The following is a 22,848-nucleotide window of genomic DNA, read 5'->3' as shown; positions in this document are numbered from 1 at the left end:
TGTTACAGGCAAACCCCCCAATGCTTTCTTAAAAGAGGAGTTGTGATGTCTCTCCTTCTGTTTGAGTTGCTAAGATTCACAGGGTATCTGCAGAGGAGGTGGGAGCAAAAGCATGGGAACTGCTGGGCTTTAGTACACTGGGAAGCGCAGGTGGGCTCAGACTAAAATAAAAAAAAAAATCAAACCTTACACTCAGACTGTAAAAAAACATAATTAGAAAATAAGTAAATGGGATGAAAATAGCTAGGAAAGCTCTAAAAAGCAGAAAACAAAACAGAGAGAAATGCTCCTGGCTTCAGGAGCCCCAAGTCCTGATCTGTGCTATTGGTCTGATGGTGCCTGCAAAAGCCTGGAATCCAAAGCAAAGCCAAAGAAACTTCAACTGTGCTCTACCTGACATAAAGTGATTTTACAAGAGGAATCAAATTACAAATTTTAGCTAGTTGATAAATTATCTTTGTTCCAATTTGAACTGATGTTTAATTGGTGTGCTTAAAACATTTGTTGTGCATTGCAAATTCTTGAATTGTAATTAGAGGGTTAACTTGCTCTTTTCTGTATTTGGTTTGTTGATGAAGAACTCAACGTTATTGTTGTAGTATTGGCAGCCAATCAAAAATTTAAAATGTAACACTATGAGAACAGAAATAAAAAAGGAAACTTTAAAATTTTAACAGCTGAAGACAAGTTTGTTCTAGAAGGTTTATAGTGAGACAGAGGAAAAATATTAAGAAGGGTGTAAGTAAAAGAGATATACTTTTCTAAAGAGATATACTTTTGATATGAAAGGATTTTGTATGTTTAACTTGTTAGAAGAATAAAGAGAAATACATAACAAGAGTAGAATTGGCCTAGGTATTTTGAGGAGGTGTGCAGAAGTGACTTATCAGGAAAATACATATGTCTGCTTGTTGGTTTCAAGTCTGTTATAAAAGATTTCTTTTTATAAGTTATTAAATATGCTTTGTCAGAGTAATTACTGGAGACCCTTCAATTTGGGTAGGCTGCTAAATGAGACCCCCTTGGTGAACAAAAGAACAGCCACATGGAAATATTTTCATCATTGCTCACTAGGGGACCTAAACAGTTTCCATAGTCTTTTACAATGAATATTACTGAAATGTTATTATAAGATGTTTACATTGGTTATTATCAAAGGGTTAGGTTCTAAATATGTTATTGTGATATGTTTACATTGGTCATTTTCAAAAGATTAAACTTTTTAGGAGAAAAACAAGGTTTTATTAAAAAGATGCATTAAATTGCAAGCGCAAGGACCCGAGTTCAATCCCTGGTACTAAAAAAAAAAAAAAAAATGTCAGAAGGTTCCATATAATTGTGATGATTACTATTTTTAATTTTCTAGTGCACTGAATTCATTCATGCTTTTTGACTGTACAATTTTCTAAATATCATTTATTGTAATGACTTCCTTTTGATTCAGGTATTTGCCTTTCTCTTACACTCCAGCTATGATAACCAGCAAGACCTGGGTAATATATAAATCTACTTTAGTAATCCAGCACAAGATTTAGTCCTATCGGTTCTCTAGGCCTCCTAAGATCTTGATGACCTACAAGTAGGATCCTAATAACCACTAATTTCTCAATAGCCTACTAATATGATCTGACTGACACAAAAAGCAGACACAAGCAAATACAAAACTCCTTGTGGTCCAATAAATTTGGTTCAACAAGAGCAAGACACAGAATATCATCCTAATTGGTTGACTACTTCAATCAGATATGTTTCATTTAAAATGTGTCATATGCTAGATCACAGAGCAAAGACATTAAGTTATCAAGCAAACTCTGTCACTCTTTCATATGGTTAGATGGGTATAATAAAAACAAAATTTATGTGATCCTTAATCTTCTCAGATCCTTAATTTCTAGGATGATGCTTAAAACTTAAATACTTTTTGGGTTCCCAAGATCCAAAGCAGTATCTGACATTCCAATTAATTTAATGAAAAGAAATCAGGGGTCCATATTACATACTGCTAATTTACAGTTTCTTTGCTTGCATTACCAGAAGTAATTAAAACATCAAGAGGGGCCGGGGTTTTAGCTCAGCGGTTCAGTGGCCTGCCTTGTAAGCACAAGGACCTGAGTTCAATCCCCGGTACCAAAAAAAAAAATCATAGAATAAAGCTCAATGTTCATCCTAATTCAAAAATAAATACACATCTGAGGTAGCTACAACAATTTAAAAAATGTATGAAAAGCAAGGGCTGGGGATTTACCTCAGTGGTTCTGCTACCTGCCTCACAAGCTCAAGGTCCAGAGTTTGATCCCTGGTACCAAAAAAAAAAAAAAATTAAAAAAAAAGTAATAAAAAATGTATGAAGAGCAAAACAAATATCTTACTTTTTGAAGATTCTCTATCTTTTGCTTTTCAATTACAAATTGTTTCATCCAGCAATCTCTCTTTTCTTCTTCTTCTTGAAACTGCTTTTCTTCTCTATCCCTCTGTGCTTTGAGAGTTTCTTTGTCTTTGTCTTCTAGCTCTTTCTGCCTGTCTTGCCAAGCTTCAAAAGACTGCCTACATTTTTCTTCCACTTCAAAATATCCAAAGTTTATATCCATGTCATCTACGTTTATGAAGAGAAAGGACAGTATTATTTTAAAGATCGAATCTATCAGAACTGATATGATTTAAAATATAAAAGTAATTTCAAAGGGAGTAAATAAGGTCAACGTACTTCCAAAGTAACACTGATTCAGCTGGAAATTTCATTCAGCGGTAGAGCACTTACCTGCTATGCACAAGCCCTAATTTATCTCCACAACACTGCAAAACATCAAGCCAAAACAAACACACAAAAACAACTGCAAAAAATGAAAACCAGACCAAATGAAAACAAAGTAAAAAAGCAAAGTATAAGTGATAATAGACAAAAAGAAAACATATACTTGAATATACATAAAAATTCTATCTCAGTCAATAAAGGATTAAAATAATTTGTCTTAAACTATTACTGAAAACTTCAAATAAAAGAATAGTGTGTATGTATGCATCTTTTCTTAAGGGAAGTTTAAGTGATGTGGGTAAGAGATACTTAAAAATTCAGGGTTAGTTATACAGTACCAATTTCAGCCAGCACTACATGGGGAAAAGTGTTAAAAACACTTAAATTAATTTAGAAGGCATAAAGCAAACTATGTGAGCATGAAATTTAATAGCAAAAGCATAATTATCAAATATTGTAATGTATTTTATAAATGTCAAAAAGATAGAAAAATGGGAAAAGGTTTTTCCAGATGATTATATAGCTATGATTAGCTATATAAAAATGGTAACAATATCAATGAGAAAATTAGTCCACCTGATAAAACATATTCATCAATGGGAAAATCCTGAAGATCAGGCTCAGGAGGAGAACCAGGACTGGCACAGTGGGTTTCACTTCTCATAAAATCTTCTTTCTCCATTCCTGATAATATCTAAGGGGTTAAAATAATAGTAATGAATCAAAATATAATATTTTTATAGAGTAAATATATACTTACACTGAGAATTTTGCTTATTTGAAATTTCTCTCAATACAAACCTACAGTGTATTGATAATTATTTTCTTGAAATAAGTTTTCTCCATGCAAGTAGACTATATTTTACCACATTACTATTTTTCCAAAATTTAATCAGTATTTAAGGTTAACCTGTAATATTTAGTAAATCTCCTTGGTAATCATTTCAGAATGTTTCTACTAAAGATAATATCTTTCCTAATGCTTTCTACTAAAGATAATATCTTTCCTAATTTCTCTTTCTTACCTGTAGTAATTACTCATGACTCATGTATTAAAACTACTGGTATATTTAACAAGATAATTAAACATTTTCCATAATTTTATTTTCATGCTACTCTATTTGGAAAGTAAATGAGATATTTACTTCAATGAAGTAGTGGTCTGATAATTCAAAATTAGTATTTCAAATTGGAATGTTACCAAAAAAGAGTCAAGGGAAACAAATGTAATTTCCAAATTATGTCAAACATCTGACAGAAGAACAATAAAGTTAGATAAAATTGGTAAAATGGGAGGCAAAAATACACCCAAGAAGTGAATTTGTGAAGGAAATTCACATACATTTGTGGAGTTTCAATATAATAAAATATCTAGGCTCTTACTCAGTTTTACACTGAAAAAATTTTTTCTTTTATCTGTTTTTTAAAAAGTAGTATAAAGTTTTCTAGATTTGTACTTTCAATAAAGCATTTAAAGCCTAACATGGAGCATGGTACATTCCGAGGACGGGTAAGAAACACTAGAGTATATTCATTACTTTCCACAGAAATTTTAAGAAAAAATATCAGGGAATATAGTTCCACTGCTTTATCTATATGAACATTAAATTACCAAATATTAATAGCTCAAATAACTATTTTAATTTTCTTAAAGATTGAAATTTGTGGGGCCATATACCATAGGAAATTGTAAAACCAAAATCGATATGCTTAAAATAAAACATTCTTTTATCTTTAAATTGGCAAACATAAAAACAGTGAATTTTCATTCTATAAAGAAGGAAAAATAAATTACTAACTGCAATAGTGAGAACTTTCAGTCAAAGGTTGAACCTATACCTTCAATAACTGCTCTGGATTTTCTTTACATTCAGTTAATAATCCTATCCTCAGGTGCATATGATTATTAGAAACTGCTTCATAACTATGGCCTAGAAAAAAAATGAAAAAATATTGTAATATCAAATAGTAAAATGCACTACATCAAAATCTTAATTCTTTGAAATATTTTCACCTCAATTTCTATCAGAGTATTCTACTGGTGAATAGCAGTAATAAAACAGCAAAATAATGAAGAACAATAAATACAAGAAATTTGTTATCTTCCTTCTAGAAAACAAAAGCAACAGGTTTCTAAAGCACTCTATTTTTTTAAGTAGTTTTGACTGAGATTTATTTTCCCTGCATACAGAATCATGCTTTGCTTGACACTGCACTGACTTCTTGATGTGAATCAACAAAAGTTTAATTCTACCCACAAACTAACAATATAATCTTTCACAACTTAATGAAAACAGTTTAATATAGATAGTTATTAAAAATATTATAACTACTATAATGAACAAGGTGGACTTTTATTCTTTATAGTATGAGATTATTTGAATCATATTGTCTTTTTATTATCTGCTCAGATATAGTTAGATTTATTTTCCTTTATTCAGTGAATGTGTTGCTCATGGTATTGCTTCCTAATAGTAAACTTCCTTTACACAGGACAATTCTGCTGGTTAATTAAACTTTCCTACCTACTTTGTTAGTATCATGTATTCCCTCCAATACCTACTTAAAATCTTTCTGATATGCTTTCCTATGTGAGGCTTAAAAGAAAACAATATTATCTAGATTCCCTTGCAGCTCGACTTCTGAGTGGGATTCAGGTTCTGGATATACATATACATATATATTTGCATATATATTTGCATGTATGTGTATGTGTGTGTATACATACACACACACATTTACATTAGACTTTTTTTCCCCAAAAAATGTATAAGAAAAAGCAGATGATGATATTTTTCATCTTTTTAGCCCAGATTGTGATCCAGGAAGTTTTGAGTTGAAGATAACATTATGTAGGAGAAAATTCGTATCTCTGAATGCCGCAGCTCAATTTTGCAATTGACATGTTTCCCCCACACTCACACCTTGAATAGTCAGGCTTGAGTCTGTATCTTCAAACTATTAACAATTGCTGTATTGAAATGGCTAATCTCCAAAAATGGATCTCCTGGTATACATAACCTATATAGTTTCTTTCTACACAGAACTAAACTGAACCTGTGTAATTTTCAGGATATGGCAGATAAGATGCTGTGTTGCTGTCATAAGTCATACAAGATTCCACTTTAGTCTCTTGGTATTTTGTGTTGGAACCTTTTATCTTTGATTCCAAGTGCTATGCTCTGATAAGTAAGTACAAGCCAAAAGAAAAGGCCACATGTAGATGCCTGTAGTTCGCAACAGAATCTGAACTCCTCAGAAACACAATAAGGAACCTCAACCCAAGCCATTTCAGTGAGCTATTTTGGAATTCCAATCTAGTTAAGACTTCAGATGACTACACACTTAACTGACATCCCACTAAAAATGCATAAAAATTCCAGGGAAGAACTGCTCAGCTCAGCACAGTGAACTCATGGAACTTTAGATACAACAAGAAATTGCTGTTCTTGTCCACTAATTTTGTTTTACATCAGTAAATAACCACACATTTTCTCTACCCATAAAAACAAACAAAATATGCTGCTTATGGTTGGTACAGTGACTCTTTTGACTACGACTGAGAATCACAATTAAAATGCACTTATTTAGAAATGAAATTAGCTTCTAACTACTTCTGTGTGCATATTACACTTGCACAGCTTGTACTTAAAGCATATAGCTTTTTAAAAACTTAATCATTACATAATCTGTGAAATTGTTTCTTGATAGATTATAAGAATCCAGTTGCCAAATTTTCCTAGTTTAATGCCTTGCCATCCTGAATTGCACAATAAGACCCATGTCAAAAAAAAAAAAAATCACAGGCATTATTAAACTTGACTAACTAGAGCTGCATATGAAAACTTCTGTATCACTGCTGTAAATGCTGTTATATCTCTTTTCATGTACCTATTTTACCACAATGTTTTTCTTTTAGTTTTGTACATAACTGAGCTAGAGGGGCCAGGGAGTTAGCTCAGTGGTTCTGCTGCCTGCCTCGCAAGCACAAGGTCCTGAGTTTGATCTCCGGTACCAAAAAAAAAAAAAAAAAACCTTTAGAAAAAAAAAACAACAACTTTCTCATAACTGAGCTAGAATTAGGCTGCATAACTGCCAATGAATCTATAATACAATTTCATTATAAGTCCTTCATAAAAATTCACAAACCATTAAAATCATTCATACTTCAACTACACATTATTATTGTCAACATTCTATGCATATGTAATAAATGTTTACACATCCTTTCACACGGGTACTCAGACAAAAATATTGGTGCTGTTCTCTTCCTTTCTTTTTGGTACCAGGGACTGAATTCAGGTCCTTGAGCTTGGTAGGCAGGAGCCAGAACCACTGAGCTAAATCCCCAGCCTCTTTCTTTTTAACAATTCATTGATAAACCTTTTTAGACTGGAAATTGTTTCTAGAATCTAACCCTTTTCCTTGAATTTACTCAAACCACTCTGATCTTTAACTGTACTATTGCAATAGTCTTGTAGTGATCCAGTTATATCGAGGTGTTTTCTCTGCATAGTACACAAATTGACTATCTCAAAATATGGCAAATATCACCACTGCTTGCTCAAAATTCTTCACGTACTGAAAATAGCATTCAAAATCCATAGTGGAGTTTGTAAGAGCCCTGTACCCTCTGATACCTTGCTTTCTCTGAAGCATTTGCGGTTCTTCAAACATACTAAGGCTACCAATATGCCTCGATCTTTACTGTTCCTCTTTCTGGAACACTGGATTTCAAGGTATTTACATGGTTCACCAGGCCCAAATATATCCATACCAAATATCACCTTCTCCCTGTCTATCCTATTTAAAATTGGAACTTCTAGTCTCTGTCTCCTTGCCTTGAGTTTTCTGGTTCACAGCAATAATCACTATCAAAATATTACATATTTATCTATGTATTACCTGTCTTGCCACACTGGAGCATTACAACAGTAGAGAAAGGCCTTTGTTTTGTTCACTATTTTATGCTTAGTGGCTAGAAAGGACACTATCACACAGTAATATCTGTTGAATATCTATCAATGCCCATATTAAAATGTATAATATTTGCATAAATTGTTGTATTTTAAAACAGCTTTAGTAATATATCATTCAGAGGTTTATGTCATTAACTATTTCTTTAAGTCACCTTTTTAATGGATATATTATTAGACAAAATAAAGTCCTGTTAAACATTTAGGTTGTTCTCACTTTTCCTCACTTAGGCTTCTCATTACTGTAAAGTAATAGTGTCTGGAAACAATTAAAACTAGGAGCTCGGCGTGTTGGCCCACTTGTGCAACCTCATTTACTGGGATTGTAGGAAGAAGAGGCTGAGGTAGAAAAATCCTAAGTTTGAAACTAGCTTGGGTAATTTATCAAGACACTGTCTCAAAATGAAAACTTTTAAAAAGGGTTAGGGATGTCTTTCAGTAGTAGACTGCTTGTCTAGCATGCAAAAGGCTTTGTATTCCATCTCTAGCACTGAAAAAAAAAAAAACAAATAAACAACAACAACAAAACAAAACCAGGAAGAAAGAAAGACTGAGAAAACAAAGTTATTATTTGTTGGCGATATAAGGAAGATAGGTAAGGGGAAAAAATGAATGAAGTAAATCCAACAGTCCAAAATACTACAGATAGGGTGTTAGAGATAAATTCATACATATATGCATAGCAAGAGATAAGACATTTAGTTTCCTAAATTATATTAACACTTACTGGAAGAAATCTTATCTCGCAAGCAAATGAAAATCCTACTCACTTAAGACATCAGTATCTTCTAAATCCTGAAGAATGAGCTCTTCAACGGCTTTACTTGTGTTCTTTATGGTATTAATACAGTGAATAACTGACTCTGGTAATTCATCTTCACTCTAAATTTTGAATAAAAAAGAAACCATGAAAGGGATTAGTATCAAAATGATGTGTTAAATATAGCAGTTTACGCCACAAGAAAAATTTGAGTAAAGTGTAAATGAGGTAAAATGGCCCTGTTATCAAGAGTTTAATTCAGAAAAATACATTTTGTTAAAATTTGCTTTTTAATTATGCATTTCTAGAAAAATATAAGGAAACAAATGAGTTACCTGTACATAATTTTTATTACCCTCATTACAGGCTGTATATTTTTTACATAAGTTAAATATTTGTAATATTTTAATATTAGTTCCAACTTCAAATAAATGTTACCAACTATTAATCAAAACTCCAGAGATTTTTTCCAAAATAGTTAATACCTAGTACCATATATAATTATTTAATATATTCTAAAACTACTTTGTGGTTATCAAACACAAAGTTAGTGAAAATGAAAATCAGCAATTACAAGGAAAATAATGCAATTGCAAGAATAAGTTCATACATTTCAGTAAAAACTCTCAATGACAATGGTCTCAAGTCCCCAATCAACAGGCACAGGTTGGCAAAATAGATTAACAAACAAATCTGATGATATGCTGAGTACAAGAGATATACTTATTCCAAAACAAACTTAAAATTCAAAGGGTAGAAAACAATATTTCATGCAACATGAATCTCAAAACAAGGAGTAGCTACCCTATTTTTAGAAAAAGTGGACTTCAGGCCAAAACTAATCAGAAGAGGCAAAGAAGGCCACTACATGTTGGTTAAGTAAGCAATTTAAAAGGAAAAGATAACAATTATAAATACATATGCACCAAACACTAGCACACCCACTTTGATAAAAAAAAAGTTATTGGGCATAAAAGATCAGATAAATGCCAACAGAATTATGGCAGTAGACCTCAAGACCGCACTGTCACAAATAGATAAACTAGACAAAAAAATCAACATAGAAATACCACAGTCAAAACAAACCTTCAAACAAACATATTTAAATAAATATTTACAGTTTTCTACTCAGCAACAACAGAATATACATTCTTCTCAACAGCACATGGGACTTTCTCCAAAGCAGACCACATATTAACCTATAAAGCACACTTAAGTAGATATTTAAAAAATCAAAATTACACAGGGCATATTATCAGATTTTAGGGCAATGAAATCTACAAGCAAAGAAACAAGAGAAATAATGCAAACAAGTGGAAATTAGACAGTACCCTCTTGAATAATCAACAGTCACAGAAGAAATCAAGAAGGAAATTAGGCAGTTACTAGAATCAAAGGACAATCCCAGTAAAACACACCAGAACTTATGGGACACAATGAAAGTTCTCCTAAGAAAGAAACTTAAAGCTATGAATACTCAAAACAACAACAACAAAAAACCCAGAATAATCCCAAATAAATAAAGGAATTATGCACCTCAAGGACTAGAAATTCACAAGCAATCCAAATATAAAGGTAGTACACAGAAAGAAATTATTAAAAGATCAGAGCAGAAATCAATACAATTGAGATTAAGAAAGAAAAAAGAATACCGAGTGAATAAAATGAAGTGCTGGTTCTTTAAATGAATAAGCAAAACAGACAAATACTTAGCTAATCATACTAGAAAAAGGGAAGAAAAGACCCAAATGAATGCAATTAGAAATCATAAGGGTGAAATAACAATGAACAACTCCAATATCCACAAAAGTATTAATAGCTACTTTGACAAGCTTTACTCCAATAAATTGGAAAATCCCAAAGTGGATAGACTCCCACACAAATATGAATTGCCAAAACTGAACCAAGAAGATATAATACTCCAAATAATCCACTATTGAGCAATAAAACTGAAGCAATACTTAAAAACAAACAAACAAACAAACAAACAAACAAAAAACTACCACGAAAAGCCCGGGATCTGATGGACTTACCACTGATAAGAATGTTAGGGAAGACCTAACACCAATGCTTTTAAAAGTAATGAAACTGAAAGAGAAGGTATACTACTAAAGTCATTCCTGGAAGCTAGCAATGCCATAATTCCAAAGTGAGAAAAGGATCCAAGTAAATAAGAGAACTAAAGACCAATCTCTTTCATAAATATAGACACAAAAATCCTCAATGAGATACTGACAACAAATCATAAAAAACAATCATACATCAAAACAATGTAGGCTTCACCTCAGGGATGTAGGGATGGTTCAACATATACAAATCAGTAAATGTAATACATCACATAACCAGAAGAGAAGACAAAAATCATATGATCATTTCAACTGATACAGAAAAAGCCTGTGAGAAAATCCAACATTCATTCATAATAAAAACCATGAAGAAAATAGGAATAAAAGGACAATATCTCAATCTGTATCCCCATGATTATAGCTGCAAAATTCTTAACAACTAAATGGAAGTAGCTGTATGTCCATAAACAAATAGAGAGGTAAAGATGTGATATTTATACAAAAGACAGTACTATTCGAATATAAAAGAGGATAGTCACATACACATGTACCAGCTGCCCATGAGATATGGAATATGTAACAACTGAAAAATGAAATAAATAAAAATGAAAGATAAATAAAAGACAAATTTACATTACGAAGACTGCTAGCATGTACAGATCTTTTATGTCCTATGAAATATAATAGGTAAAATCTGAATCTTTCAACATCAGTTGCATCTTTCCTTAGTAATATTTATCCAGAATTATATAAATAATAGTAAGGTTATCTGAAGAACTTTAGATTTTTAGTCCTCCGCCTTTATGTATAAAAATATAATAAAATCTATTATTTTCATGCCTATCATATTCAAATGAAAAATTTTAATATTCTTTATCTCATTTAAATTAACTAGATAAAAAGACAAAATGTAAAAAATAAAATTGTCTCAAAGTCATAGGTAAGTTTAGTGTAATCCTAATGAAAAATCTAAGTCTAATTATTTTTTAAAACCTTACACTGTGAGTTATTTTGTTTTATAAGATGCTTAGTTAACAAAACTTCAAAATGGTAAAAGAATACAAAGCATTTGACCCATTTGATATTTTAAAATATAAAACTACAGTACAGAGAAATTAATATAATAATGAAAAATAATAGCTTTTAATATGTCATATATACTAGAACTAAACATATGTGAAAGACATATGGCAAACTGATTAAAAAGAAAAGAAACAACAGGAATATTAGCTAAATATGTCAAGATATGTTCAAATTAGATTTATATTTCACAACATTCCTGGAAATAAATTATGATTGGATTATGGATTTTTTGGTAAAAGAATGAATTCATAATGAATGAAGTCTGTAAGCACATAAAAATTGGGGAAAATATACAAGTAACAAGTTAATTTATTTTTTCTTTTCTTTTCTTTTTTTTTTTTGTACTAGGGATTGCACTCGAGACCTTGCACTTGCAAGGCAGGCAGCAGGACCACTGAGCTAAATCCCCAGCCCTATAGCAAGTTAATTTGTTTCCCAAAGGAAGCTATGTCTATAATGGGTATAAATATTTCACACAAATTTTTCTTTTATGTAATCTAATCTCAGTGAAATGCTCATGATGAAGCACAAATGCATGGATATACATTTGTAATTATGAGTAATCTATCTTCAATAAATTTCTTATATTTCAATCCCAATATGCATAATTTATAGTAGTGAGTGATCCTAAGCTAAGAAATGAGTTACATATAGCAAAACAATGAGACCGTTCACCTTTCTCCTGAAAAGCCTGCTTGTGCTAGAAGGTTCAGAAGAGCAACAGTCAACACTTACACTGTCAGTGTCATCACTATGGGTTTCTGACTTTGAATCACTCTCATTCTCTTCTTTTTCCAAGGAGGAAATGCTGATTTTATCCAACTCAGCTTCTATTTCTTCTTCAAGCTTTGCATCTTCATCATCACTGTCTTCCATCATTCTTCTTAATAAAAAAGAACCATTTAAAGAAACAAAGGGTCTAATATGTCTTAGGTCTCTAAATACTATGGGTTCTTTAATTTGTCATACCAATCCAATATATTTTATGGGAATATGTTTTAATTCAAAACTTCTATCTACCGTATTGTCATTGCACCATAAGTTTAACAGCTTTGTTTTACCTCTCCATTCATTCTCTTTTTAAAATGTCTGACAACAATGTGATTAAAGTTATTTAAAGAGGAAAACTGCATGAAATAGATTGGCCTATCTTCCAAACCCCAGAAGCTTCAACGTAACACTTACTCATGGGAAAATTAATAAATATTTTTTGGATGGCTTGAATGTTTAAGACATTAAAATACTCTTATGAGAACAACCACAGCCTACATATACGAGAAATTTGTGGTTTCCTTTGTTCATTACCTCAGAGTTCTGATAATCCTGCTGGGGATAACTACATACTCTCGCTAATTTAACACATGATGACAGCCAATATATGGTACATAATTTAAAATTTTACTTTGTTTAAATTCTCAATTCTTAGTCCAAGCAGTGTGCTGCATCTCCCATCATCATCATCATCATCATCATCATCATTATCATCATCACCATACCACCATTAGTGTCCACGCATTGAGTATCTGTGACAAGGGAGATTCTAGAAGATACTAGGTAACTGATGGTTTTCCAACAAAACTAAACAGCCAAAGATCATTATGGTCAGTGTGCATGAGAAAGCCAACTTTGGGAGTGGTTACTTGGTAGTCCGGTGATATTATGCTAATATCTAACAGGGAAGAGATCTTAACCCGGAGATGTTGAATCCAAAGTTAGTACTATTCCCACTACTAAATAGTCTCCAAACTCAGTCAAGCTCTTCATCTGCCAGGCAATCACTTGGTTCATCCTCTGGTCTTTGCATCACACATTATGACCCAGTAATAGGTAATAGGTAATTTACTGGCTCTTGATCAGCAAGTTTTAATGACAGAATAGAATAGAATCACAATAGGCTAGAAAATGTAATTTCACCATCCGTATTAAATATAACGTTGTTTAATAAATTTTATTTCAGATATAAGTATGTACGCATACTTATATGCATGACTTGCAATGTCATATGTTTTTGTATCGGTTAGTTTTTTTGTTCTGTTTTGTTTTAGTTTAGTTTTAGGTCTTCGTTCAAAAGTTTGAAAAAATATTGATCCTTACTATTTTACTTTCCATGAGTCTTTTAAACTTTCATCCTTTTTTCAAGATGCCCTTCCACATTTGTTTTCCATATCCTTCCTTCCTTCGTTCACCTCTTCACTTTTCCTTCCTCTCATTCCTTCTGTTACACACAGAATTCAAAAGCAACATTTGGAAATGCTGTGCACATTCACAGCAGTGCTGCACACTCAAAGTACTTCACCAAGTGAAACAAGTCCAAAGTGTTTAAAGAGTAGATAGTCTTCTTAACACAGAAAATGAAACACTCATCTTCCCACTTCTTTTCATGAAATCTTTCCTTACCCATTGTACTGTGGGGAAATCTCTTCCTTTTCATAAGGTGAAATTCTCTGCCTATACTTTCAACTTACTGATGGACGCTCATTATTCCTTCTGTTTACTGCCTTTTTATGCAGTTTTATTCCTCTAGTCCCTCTCCGCTCATCAACAGTGAAACCTCTCCTACGCTAAAAAACAAAATCTGTGCCTGACTTGCCTCTGAATACAGATATATGACAGAATTCTTTCACACATAAGTGATTTCATCAGACTCATTTCTATGTATGGCCTGAATTCTAGTCTTATCCCAGGATAATGAAGACTTGTACCTGAATATTTAAAATGTTTTTATTTATACCAGCTCCAAACTAGACACAACCAAAATGTCCCTCCAGAGGCTGACGATAAAACAAACTCAAGCACATCCACACCTTAAAATATCACTCAGTAAAAAAGGAATTAACCATTGACACAAGTAAAAAGAGACCAATCTCTGTGAATCTCCATTGAACTGCACTAGTTCTAAAGAAAAACCCCAAAGGTAACATTTATATGATTTCATTTATATAACATTTTTGAGTTGGAAAGATCTTGTAAATGGAGGATCAGTAGTTAGGGATTTGTGGGGTATGTGGCCATAGGGAGGTGCTTGTGGTTACAAAAGAGCAACCTGAAGGGGTCCTTGCAGTGTTAAAATTGTTCATTTCTGTGGTAGTAGGTAAGTGAACAAATGCAGTTGATTAAAATTGTATATAGAACAGAATACACATACATGAGTACAAGTAAAACTGAGGAAATGTGAGTAAGATTAATGGATTGTTTCAATGCCAATATTCTGGTTATATTATACTACCACTTATAGAATATTACCATTGGGAGACATTGGATGGAGTGTAAAAAGACATTTTTGTATAACTTTTTAAAACTTGTAAATCTACAATTACCTTATTAAAATGTTATTTATCTTAAATTTAAAATGATCCTAAGTATCCACTGGAAGTGTTCCATAAATTATCACAGACCTATATAATGCTATACAAGATCTGGAAAGAATGGATACACTCACTGTACTTTGGGGAAAGGAGGCCAAAAAAGACTAATTGCAAAAGCAAGTGATAGAAAAGTATTCATGATAAAATCTTATTGAGGTAACCACACACACACACACACACATTGCTTTTAGACATAGAAGCTTTCTATAAGAGATTGGAGAATGTTTAATTTTGAATTCATATCTTCATTTTGAGTTATTGTAATTATGAATATGTTCTATTTTATCACTTTAAAAGCTCATCTAAAAATATTCGATTTTATCCATACCCTCCTCCTTTTAAAGGAAAGCAAAACATAGAATGAGTCCTATCAATAAATTTAAAATGCAACTCAAAAGGTTTTTCAGATGGAAAGTCACACTTTTAAACTATAAAGCAGAGGATACATGTACATAATATTTTGTTTCGAAAGAAAGGTAGGAGATAGAGTGAAGAAAACAATCTTTTTCTTTGTATTCTCCCCTCTGCTCACTTACTGGCTCTTTGACAAATATATTTCTATATTTAAACAAAAATGTAAGTTTAAATTTTCTAGTAGCAAATTTTCACAATGAAAAACAGATCAAATTAATTTTAATATATATTATTTACCCCAATAGAATCTGTTAATTCAATATATAATTAATATAAAAGTATTACTTTTATTTTGCAGTGCTGGATATCAAACACAAGACCCAGCGCTTACTAGTCTAGTGCTCTAGTACTGAGCTACATAATGCAAGCCTTAAAAAATTACTTCTAGATTAATGTAAAATTTCCCATTCTTGTTTCGCATACTAACTCTTGAAATCTAATGTGTATTTTACACCTACAGCACATCTCAGTTTGACCTAGCCGTATTTCGAGCCTGCAAAAATCACCTAGACATAGTGGTTTCCTTATAAGAAAGACAAATGCCGACTTAGTTGGAACCCATTATAAATGCGCTGCCAAAAGAGGGAAAGCTTAAAGAACTCTAGTCTTCAATGTCTGTAAAGCGAGAGAAATCAACTTGATAAACAAGCATGAAAATAAAAAAATATATATACGAAAAAAGAAAGGAAGGAAAATAATTATTGGTTGATGTGTTTGGGGCGATAGGTTGGGGGGCGAAGGGAGTAACAAAGTGAGGCCCCCTCGAGTATGGGGTGGATCTTCAAGTTTTAACGGAGCTGCAGAAATGTCCAAAGTTGAGCGGACCCTGCAGCTTGGCAGACACACGCAACCACCCCGGGGCCGCGGACTGTTTGTTTTGGGGAAGCTTGGCTACAGCGGAAAATGGCCAGGCTCCTCCTGCCCTCCTCAGCTCTACCTCTACTCCCCCGACACGAATTCAGGCATTGAAAGCTCCTGCTCACTCACCAGCAGCGAAATCTTCCGGTTTGCTCGTGAAGACTGCGCTCAGAGTCTGTAAACAAAGGGTAACCACGACGACAACCAATCCCACGGAAGCTAAAGCAGCTTTTCCTTACAGGTGCCCCAGAGGGACAAATACATTTGATTCTACATCGGAACGAACGCTGCATTTCACGAGTTGGACGAGAAGTTTTCTAAGTAGTTTTTAATATTTAAATAATTTTACAAGCTATTAATCAAAGAAATTATGTTTATTATAATTATTCCAGTAAATATATCCCGACTTTTAAGTTGTTTCTGAGCTCTCTCAATTTATACTGGTATCTAGTAAATATTCAGTTGCCTATGTAGAAATTGTTCTTTCCATAAAACCTTAATCCTGAAAGTGATTTCTTGGACCTGGAAATACAGAGGGGAAACCGATAAACTGTTTACTATCCATTATAACAGTTTGTCTATGAAAAGAAAAAACTCAATTATCATCAGAAACTTCGAAAGCGATATGTGGGGCGGAAATTCCAAAAAGTCCTATTCCAGAATTCTTTGTAAAATATTGATCAAAATCCACTATTTTAATAAAAATCTGAAGTTCTAGGCACGAATCGTTTTGTTTAATATTAATTTAAAAACGGATCAAAATTTCTTTTGTGGAAATAATATACAAGAATTCATAAACCACTACATTTTATGTTTTAATTTATAGTTTCCTGTTTTAATATTTTTAAAGTTTGAAAGTAGGGCACTAAATTTAAGAAGAAAGTGGTTAAGCGTTGTAAAATACATCTGCTATACAATACACTAAAAGCAAAAAATTCATTAATCCTCTGAAAAACATTAAACTGTTTACTAGTAACAATAAACTTCACCAACATAAAAATGGATAAAATATGATGAGAAATTAATAGACATTTGATGTTAAAAACTAATTCTAGAAAGATAATAACTTAATAAAAATAAACAAGACCAAGCTTAAAAATCTAATTATATTAAATATATTTTCATTATAAAAGGCCATCTTGAAGAGTCATTGTTTAGTTTTATTGCTGATTTACAGACTATTAAAAGGTTTCATTTAAAATGGTTAGGCTACCATATCACATATATTATCCTTTTTTTTTTTTGAGACAGTCTTAGTATGTAATCCAGGCTGACCTTGAAATTACTATATATCCCAGCCTAACCCGAATTCATGGCAATCTTCCTGCCTCAGCCTCCCAAGTGCTAGTATTACAGTCTTGTGCCACCACAACTGGCTTCATGTATAATATCTTAAGTTTAATTTTATTTGTGATTATCAACCCACCAAGATTTTCCTAAAATTTATCGAATCCTTTAGTAATGAATGTTATTTTATTTATGTATTTATTTATTTATTTTTGTACAGGGGATTGAACTCGGGTCCTTGTGCTTGTAGGAGGTGGCAGAACCACTGAGCTAAATCCTCAGCTGAATTTTAAGTAACTAATTTTTAATAACTAACTTTAGAAGTCAACTAATTTGAACATAATATCTAACTTGACCTCATGATAGCAAAACTAAATAGAAAGTCCTTCTGAAGATGAGTTACTCTATTTGGCAGGGATTTCTAATTTCAATTTTTGTTTTTGCTTTTTGATACTAGGGATCAAACTTGGGACCATGTGCTTTCTAGGCAGGTGGTGGAACCACAGCCCTCTAATTTCAATTTTTACTTTGAAAGAAAACTAACAACTCTACAGCCATAACTAAGTGAGAATATTACTCAAAACAGAATGCAACAGTTATCATCTAATATAGCAGCTATAAGTTATCAGTAAATTTCACTGTTGCTTTTCAACTACTAGTGCTTACTGGATGTATGGTTGATTGATATCTTTCTAGAAATTGTAGCCTCAGATTGAGTATGTTACTTTGCCCATGAGCTTTCACTTTTAGTATTTATTTTCTTTATTTTATTGATATTTTGCAAATCATTTTGAAGTCTGGTTGATGTACAGCCTAACAGCCTAATGCAACATATTTCCTTTTGAGAACAGGTAATAAAATATTTATTGAAAGAATGTAAGGATGAAAGAAAACTCCTTTAACAAGGATAGTATTTCTTAGAAAATTGTAATTGAATGGTGGAACCATTTCAATTTTAAAACATGTTTCAATGGCTCTTTTGTCTTCACATGACAGTGACATAATTTAAATATCATAGAATGTCACCATAGTGCTCAAAAGTAGCCTCGTATATCTTTCTTTATTTCATTTTCTTGAGGAAAGGTGGTTGTTGAGGAATAATACATTTAACATGTGGCTAATAGTGTTGAATTCTAAAAGCTGTTCCCTTGTCCCGGTTAAAGGCCATTCCAAATCTTCAGGGCGTTTCCTCACCTCTTTGTACTTCCTCGTTGCAGCTAACGTGATCAGTTACTCTTCAGGAAAAGGACAGTACCTTTCTGGTTGTTCTCATATCACTTTCTACCTTCGCACACACTTCTTTTGTACAATCTTAGTGTTTTCACAGGCTGTGGTATCATAAGATTCAGAGCTAATATTGACTAACACTTTACAACCATACTATCTTAATTTTAGAAACGTTGCTTTGAAGTATATTCTATTACCACCCATTATCACAAAGGACGACCCTAGGACTTGGAAAGATTTTCGAGAGAGTAACATGTAACTCTGAGTTTGCATCTCAACTTTGCCATTTATTAACTTGGTAATCTCAGGTAGGATTTTCGCTTTGTTTTTATTAGTACATATTTGTTATACATACTGATTACATACATCATAGGGACATTTGTACCTGTACATGATATATCTTAATTCTTTTTTTATTCCTCTCCTCCCTTCCCCATTTCCAAAAGCTTTGTTTCCATCTTTTCCCTTCCATTCTCATTTTTTCCCTTTTCCTAACTTTCCTTCCCTCTCCCCCTCCCTTTCCCCTCACATTTGAACAGGTTCTTCCCGCTTCCTGATATCTATCATCCCTTGTGTTCTCTATTTACTCTGTGGGATTCTCAAGCAAGAGAAATAATGTGATAATTAAATATGTGTGTCTGATTTATTTACTTAAGATTAAGGTCTTGAGGTGCATTCATTTTCCTACAAATTATTCACGTATCCTTCTTTATGGCAGTACTGCATTGTATATAAATGCCACGCTTTCTTTATCCATTCATGTGTTGAGGGGCATATGGGGTGTTTCCAAGATTTAATTATTACAAATTGTGCTGGTATAGACACGGGAGTGCATATATCACGGATGAATCTCCATGCATTTTTCCATAATGTAATTTTGGCTACAATCAACTTCAAAAAACAAAAAACAACAAAAAAAAAACAAATTCAACGAAGACTGCAGGTATGATCCATCGCATTACTTACTTATTCTACTTGTCTAGCCTTGTCTTTCATCTTTGCCACTCTGATCCATGACGCCTCACACCTTACTGAAAAGTTAACAAGCATAATATTCTATTTCTCTTCACTATATTCTACTTCCACTCCATTTGTGACCAGCTCCTTCATAATCATCCTTCAAAGATTAGCTCTAATTCATCTTCTCTATGAACTTTCTCTGCTTCCTTTATCCCTCCCAAGCAAATACATAATTTAGATTTGACCACGGGTTTTAATATTTAACTCCTTGACATGCTCTGACTTGTTCATTTGTTTGCTTCTCCTCATATTTAAAAGGAACACAATATAATCACCATGAGACTAGAGTTTACTTGGTGAAAAACAATACCTATGAATAGGTGAATTATTATGCATTGTCCCATCCCTACCGCATTTCTAACATTTAAAAATGTTTGTTGTTAGAGCATTAATTGACTAGTTAGAAACTGAACAAAAGTGTGCCCATGCCTGGACTTTATCTTTATTTTTTATATATACTTAGTCTTTTTTATTTCTTTTTTTGTAGTACTAGGGAATCGAACTCAAGACCTTGTGCTTGTGAAGCAGGCACTGAGCTAAATCCCTGGCTCTGGACTTTATCTTTTAAAGCTTAGAACAAAGTATTTGTTCATTGAAAAGGAAAATATACATCTTCCTTACTATAAATATGTAAGTAAGAGCTGCAAAATCTTGTGTGTATTTAGGTTAGAACATTTTTATTTTCCTGGCTTTATTTCTTACGTGTGAGGATTACAGCAGGAAAAAAAAAACCAAAAAAACAGCCAAGATCGTTGCTTCCGTCATAGATAAACATCACCTAGATTTTCTTACTTCATTGCCTAGGTTCCCACTTTGCTGTGATCTAGCTCTTTGAGTTGAAGGGCTTTTTTATATTTATCATGAATATCATCTTTACTAAGTTGACTGTTTTTTCTAACTTTTATATCATGTAGCACCATTCTAGAAATTTCTTTGTCTACTGATTTCCACCAGATCATGCGTGCTGTATAGTTTTACTTTGTAAAAGTCAGCTATAAGAAATTCTCAACTGTGATCAAGTCTGCATAGCTTGTGCTATTCAGGACTTTATAGGTTATAACCACACAGATAAACTCTATTGCTTCAAACTTAATCCTTATATCTCAAGCTTCTGAATTTTTCTTCTAAGCTATTTTCTCAGTTTTTCTATATCCAGTGATTATGATGATTTAATTTTCCCACCCTACAGGAATTTCTGTGATGATCCTTGTTTTCCATACCACTGCATAGTGAAACTGTAGCCATGCTCTCTTTTGCTCCTCCACAGCTTTTTAATTGCTCTTTCCTGAGGTTCGCTAATTCACTTTTCGTCTTCATCTCACATACATGCTTACGGCCAACTGCAGCAGTGTGACGGTGTCACTAAGTCTGTGCCAGTGAAAATGAGCAAAGGAAAGGTGTGCAACTTCCAGCTCCTTTGCTTAAAGAAGGTTTGTCTGTTCCCTCACTTTCTTTGCCTTTCTGCAGGTATAAAGGATGATACTTGGAATACATGTGGGAAGTACATATTGAATCAGCCTAAGATACAGTTATGTTTCCAAAAGAAATAAGAAGACAGGGCCAGGGATTTAGCTCAGTGGTTCCGTAACCCCAACACCTGCCTCGCAAGTGCAAGGACCAGAGTTCGTATATAAAAAAAAAAAAAAAAAAAAAAAAAAAAAAATCGATCATGCATCTTGAGCTGAGAGAAATAAACATCAATGGACTTGGGTATCTGAATTTTCTGATAATGCATTTCAGCTTGACCCTACCTCACATGGTAATTATTCCACTCCGTACTCAAGTCCATCCCTGAAATACTTCACACCGGGATTACTGAAGGTCTCTCTGGTTCACTCGTTTCCTTTTTTCCTCCTCATTGCAGAAAGACAGAGGCCAGGACTTTGGGATTAAGTTCTTGTTCAGACTGCAGGAGAGGATCATAGGTTTCCAACGTGCTGCAGCAAATAGAATTGAAGCAAAAAAAAAAAAAAAAAAAAAAAAAACCAAAAAAATTGGGGGGAAAAGCAAAAAAAAAAAAAAAAAAAAAAAAAAAAAAAGACCTACAGCATCTGAGGGAGAAATTGCAATAAAAATCAGGCCGACTTTCCCACTGCATGTCCCACTGAAACACACCAGACATTATAACAAATCAAGGAATATTAATGTGGGACGGAAACTAAAACAAAAACTGACAAAAGAATAACTCAAAGCGGAGGTAGGAGACAAAGCCTAGAAACCCCCTTGAAGTCAAAGCAAGAACCTTGGGAGTTTTAGCAGGAATATGACTTCAGTTCAAAGTAGGGAGGGGAGAATATTATGTTTAATGTGAAGATTTCCTATTTCTCCACTTTTTAGTGCATCTTATAGTTCACTGAAGAAATTTACTTATACCTAGCCAAAGACAAATAGTTTTAAATTCATCTCATTATATCAGGTTTCATTATGCCAATTACGCACTGCATATAATATATCATGGTAAGTAGTAATACTTGTAAAAAATGGTTCTAACTAGAATTAAGATAATGAAGGGAAAGAAAATGTAAAACTTCCATATCTAGTAAACAAAGCACAGAAACTCCTGCAGTGTGTTTTGCTGATGACCAATTTCAGAAGAAAATACAAAGAAGGACATAGGTAGGCAGAATTAGGGAAATGTTACTGTTTTGAATGTGTACTGTAAAAGTTATAGTTGTCTTTTTCAGAATAATTACACTCCATGGAGAAACAAAATGTTAAGGAAAATCAAAATTTTCAATTTTTCAATATTTTCTTAATCTCATTAATCAAGCTATTTAAGTAAGAATCTTCATAATTATGTAGTAAAGAAAATAATCATTTATATAGGCAACTACTGAAAAATAAGCATTGTCCTTTTTGTAGGGTCTTTGACTTTTATTCATTCAATTTTGTGGATGCTTTTATTGGACAGAAGTAATTTTTTTTTTTTTTTTTTTTTTTTTTTTAGTAGCTTTGGGTATGTATCTACTTCAATGAGACAAAGAATTCCATTTTAAGCAATTGCATGATTTGTTCAGTAGGTGGCAGTATTTCTCTAAAA

At 32.8% G+C, this 22,848-nt stretch overlaps 1 protein-coding gene across 1 annotated transcript; it reads right to left on the bottom strand.

Moving 5' to 3' along the window:
* Positions 1 to 2: 2 nt before the first annotated feature.
* On the bottom strand, positions 3 to 21,739 carry LOC109117608 (leucine-rich repeat and IQ domain-containing protein 1-like). Its single transcript, XM_019205447.1, has 7 exons — positions 21,560 to 21,739; positions 12,373 to 12,520; positions 8,499 to 8,610; positions 4,592 to 4,683; positions 3,329 to 3,446; positions 2,370 to 2,593; positions 3 to 161 (listed from the first exon to the last, which is right to left on the bottom strand). Exons 1-7 carry the CDS (start codon positions 21,595 to 21,597, stop codon positions 3 to 5), a joined length of 891 nt encoding a protein of 296 aa, XP_019060992.1. The 5' UTR covers positions 21,598 to 21,739.
* Positions 21,740 to 22,848: the final 1,109 nt, after the last annotated feature.

Source organism: Fukomys damarensis, unplaced genomic scaffold (assembly GCF_012274545.1).
Source record: "Fukomys damarensis isolate Sample0158 unplaced genomic scaffold, DMR_v1.0_HiC HiC_scaffold_15, whole genome shotgun sequence".
NCBI classification, from domain to species: domain Eukaryota; kingdom Metazoa; phylum Chordata; class Mammalia; order Rodentia; family Bathyergidae; genus Fukomys; species Fukomys damarensis.
Note: the sequence above shows the minus strand (reverse complement) of the source record. Positions and strands in the feature narration are given on the sequence as shown.